The following is a 3,913-nucleotide window of genomic DNA, read 5'->3' on the forward strand; positions in this document are numbered from 1 at the left end:
TTGATACAGTTATCTGCGCAAAGACTCACGGGTAATTTTAATGGCGGCTCGATGTGATTGTTATGTTGCCCGTTTCATACTGTTTTTCTTATCTTTTCCGAAGCGCTTTACGCCAACATTTGTTACTTGTAGCCCCGAGATATTTGCATCTAACAGGCGTATCGAGGAAAGACGAAGAAAAGGTTAGTTTTATGAAGCCCCCCCTTAAATTTTCGGAATTTTTTTTGCTACAATAGCCCGGAATAGCCCACCTAATTGATACATCTTTATACGGATTTAAAAAATAAAAATCTGGAAATTTGTTTTGCTTTTTTTTAAGATTTTCCATGCCGTTTTTATCACTGCATGAACCAGGAAACAATTTGAGCATTTACTACAAAATTTTAGCATAGACTTTATACCGTGATGAACCGAATAATTGCCTTCCTATAAATAAGCGCCCCCTCCCCAATAAGTGCCCCCTCCCCAATAAGTGCCCCCTCCCCAATAAGCGCCCCCTCCCCAATAAGTGCCCCCTCCCCAATAAGTGCCCCCTCCCCAATAAGCGCCCCCTCCCCAATAAGCGCTCCCTCCCCAATAAGTGTCCCTCCCCTCCCCCTAAAAAATATCCCAACAAAAGCACCACTTGAATGGTGTAAATCTTAATTTTATTAAGCTCACATTTCACCCACACATTACAACACGGGTCTACTTATTATCACGACTTCAACTTCTTCATACCTATGTGCACAAATTTTTGTTCTCAATCGATTCAAAAGCTGGTATTTTCTATCAAAACTAAATAGCTGCCCCCTCTCAATTAAGTGCCTGGGGCAGTTATTCGAATCATTATGTTAATTTCTTTTTAACTCTCCCTGCTTATGTATACTTAAATCCCCCCCTTCTAGGAACAAGGAGGCTACTACGAGTTTACCGGGCCAGTACCACAAGGTTTGTTATGTCAGAAAGTGATTGCACCAAAAGAGGCCAGAGCCAGTCTACCCTCCCCCCCCCCCCCCCCAAACTCTCTTTGCCTTCATGGAAATTTTATATGCAACAAACCATGAACTTATCTTATTATACTTTATGATTATGAAGTGTGTATCCTGTCCAACAATCACATACCTGTCAACTCTCCCGCATTAGACGGGAGTCTCAAGATTTTGGACCCCTTCTCCCGCTCTCTCGCGTTGAGCACCAAATCCCCCCGTTTTTAAGCGATTTTTATCGCTTCCGAAAAATTATTCTATAGAAAATCATCGTTTTGCCTATTTTTTTATTAAAATATTTGAAACAATTTATCTAACAACCTCGTGAGATTTATAAGTGGATTTTTTTTCGCAAGAGCTTTCTATACGGCGAAAGCCTGCAAGGTTGAACCCACCCCTCCCCCCCAAAAATGAATACCCCACCTATCCCCCCAAAAAATTCTCAAGCCTTGAGATTTCCGGAGGTTGACAGGTATGCATTGTTGAAATTTATTGCTATAATTGTTTTTTTTTGTCAACAATATTACATTTTCAATTTTAGATCAGTTGTTGGTTAAGTTTGCAAAGAGCACAGGTCCTGGTGGTCAAAATGTCAACAAAGGTAAAAGAATATCTGTGAAATCTGTGAAACACTCTCATCTTATAGAAATAAAAAGGACTTGGAATTGTTCTTCTTGATATTGCAAAACTAAATTGATCAAGTCAGTGAGAACAAAGGCTTTAAGGGAATCAAATGTGCCATATGTATTAATTTGTTGCAGTTAACACAAAAGTCGATGTTCGTTTCCACGTCCCCTCGGCCAACTGGATCCCAGAGGAGGTTCGCTTGAAACTTCTAGAGCGAGAAAAAAACAGAATCAATAAAGACAATGAGCTAGTCATCAGCTCCACCAAGCACAGATCTCAGCACCGTAATCTTCAAGATGCCATCTGTAAAATTGAAGAGATGGTCAAAGAGGCATCATACATACCAAGAGAACCATCTGAGGAACAACGCAAGCATGTGAAGAAGCTGTAATTTTTTTTAAAAAACCCTTTCGTAGCTTTAATTTGCATCGAAACAATGTTTCCTCCAAGCACCTTTGACCTGGGTGGGTGTGGTCTTGGAAATCAGCATTCCTGCAGTGCTGATCTATAAGGCTGCATTTATGCTATATGTACCATGAATGTTAAACACAAGGTTTCGCTATAAAAGGGAATGCCCCTCCCACCTGCGGGCTCAATTTGCAATTATAATCAGAACACTGCCACGCTAGCAGTCACAAATTACAAGTCTCCTATAAAATTGCTTTTCTCTGAGCCTCAGTCGGCTGGAATCAAACAATTTTTGCACAGATAACAAGACAGTTACGGTTCACCTTCGCAACAGATTGATGAATCAGTGATTTGCTGTCCACACACGTTTTTGATGCAAAATTTCGAGTTTTCCATTATCCATAATCTAGCACATCGGCATAAATTATTATCACATTATAAAAATGCTCGTATTTTAGAGTGCACGTAGCTTGGTATAGCATTATTTTACTATAGATAGATACATTTTAGACCATTTTCTAGGAAAGACATTAGAATTGATTTAGAATATGAAAATTTGAATCTAGTGCTCAGGGCAATTGTCCTGACATGTTGACTCATAGACAGATGATTAATTACTGATTTTTCTCGAGGCAGGGGTGGAAGGAGCTTCCCCTTTTATAGCGGAACCTCATGTTTAAGTGTGTTTATAGCTTTGAGTACAATTTACTGTCCAGGTAACGAGTATCACAACCTCTCAAACTCTACTCATGGGTGTTGAGCCCTATTTAAGATGAGCTACTCAAAACCTGAGTGCCTCCAATCTTTTATTTGAAGTGAATAAAATTGGTTTTTAATTCTCCAAAACAAGCTGATTTTCTGAATCACTTTCCATGTTCATTTCAACTCTATAGGCTTTTAAAAATGTTTTTTGCAGTAGTGCAAACAATTTCAATTAATTTCAACATGTATTCAAAGCTATACACTCAACTATGTAAAATTATGAAAGTTATCTTGGTTCACAATTTTTTGCCATCAGCTGCTCAAAGTTCTAACGAATTCTTTTTTAGGGCTAAGAGGTTCAACGAGCAGAGACTTCAACATAAGAAAACCCTGGCCATTAAGAAAAGAGAAAGAAGAGTTGATGACTGAAAACATTCTGGTATCTTAAGAAAGATAAGCAAACATATGGCTTGAGATGTGCGCTCTGGGGCCTTATTCGCTCCCCAATGCCTACCTTGAAGCATCACCACTACAAACCAAGGCACTTGGAGACGCTGTCTAGACTTTGGTAACATTGCACACTAATCCTGCCATTGGAGCTGTGCACAAAAATGCAAGTAACAAAACTTATACTGCAATAAAAATGAAACTGTTCAAGAGTCTTGACTACGCAATCGTTGTTTTGGGAGGTGCGTGTGACCCCCATCCCCCTCCCCCTCCCCTCCCTCTGACTGGTTCTCAAGTCGTTTTCGCGACGTCAAAATTTCGCGATTTTGAGATGGCGATATTCCGCGACACTAAATTTTTTGCGATATTTGGGGGTAATGAAATCAAGCAAAACAAGTGGAATTAGAATATACTGTTATTATCAAAACTGAAACAATTTGTTACAAAAAGATGCCTGGGCTAAATAAAGTTTCATAAAAATCTATAATTATACAAGTCCAACTCAACCCCTTACCGTACTATATGTACATTAGATGACTAAATAGACAAGGTGTTTCCATAAAGCTTATTAAACGGCAAATATTCTCCCAAAGGCTTCTTGTGTACTTAATTTTCGCGCATCCAAATTTGCGCGACACTTAATTTTCGCGAAACTTTTAAAATCGCGAAATTAAAGTGACTCGAGAATAAAGCGTAATATGGTAAAATAAGATAAATAAGCGACTCGCCTCGTCCACCCGATGTGTTTATCATAAATGCAC

General features: G+C 39.1%; 1 protein-coding gene across 3 annotated transcripts; it reads left to right on the forward strand.

The window, feature by feature from the left end:
- Positions 1 to 20: 20 nt before the first annotated feature.
- LOC5520535 (peptidyl-tRNA hydrolase ICT1, mitochondrial) lies at positions 21 to 3,364 on the forward strand. Of its 3 annotated transcripts, none has more exons than XR_007305215.1 (5): positions 21 to 182; positions 888 to 930; positions 1,510 to 1,569; positions 1,730 to 2,059; positions 3,053 to 3,364. XR_007305215.1 is itself a non-coding variant. In XM_048719727.1 (5 exons), exons 1-5 carry the CDS (start codon positions 63 to 65, stop codon positions 3,132 to 3,134), a joined length of 558 nt encoding a protein of 185 aa, XP_048575684.1. In that variant the 5' UTR covers positions 21 to 62; the 3' UTR covers positions 3,135 to 3,364. The 3 variants fall into 3 exon arrangements, 2 of the variants coding, with proteins under 2 accessions (XP_048575684.1, XP_048575685.1); XM_048719727.1 differs by having other exon boundaries at positions 1,730 to 1,982; XM_048719728.1 differs by having other exon boundaries at positions 1,730 to 1,971.
- The last annotated feature ends 549 nt before the right edge of the window (positions 3,365 to 3,913 follow it).

The sequence above is a fragment of the Nematostella vectensis genome, chromosome 12 (assembly GCF_932526225.1).
Source record: "Nematostella vectensis chromosome 12, jaNemVect1.1, whole genome shotgun sequence".
In the NCBI taxonomy this organism is placed as follows: Eukaryota; Metazoa; Cnidaria; class Anthozoa; order Actiniaria; family Edwardsiidae; genus Nematostella; species Nematostella vectensis.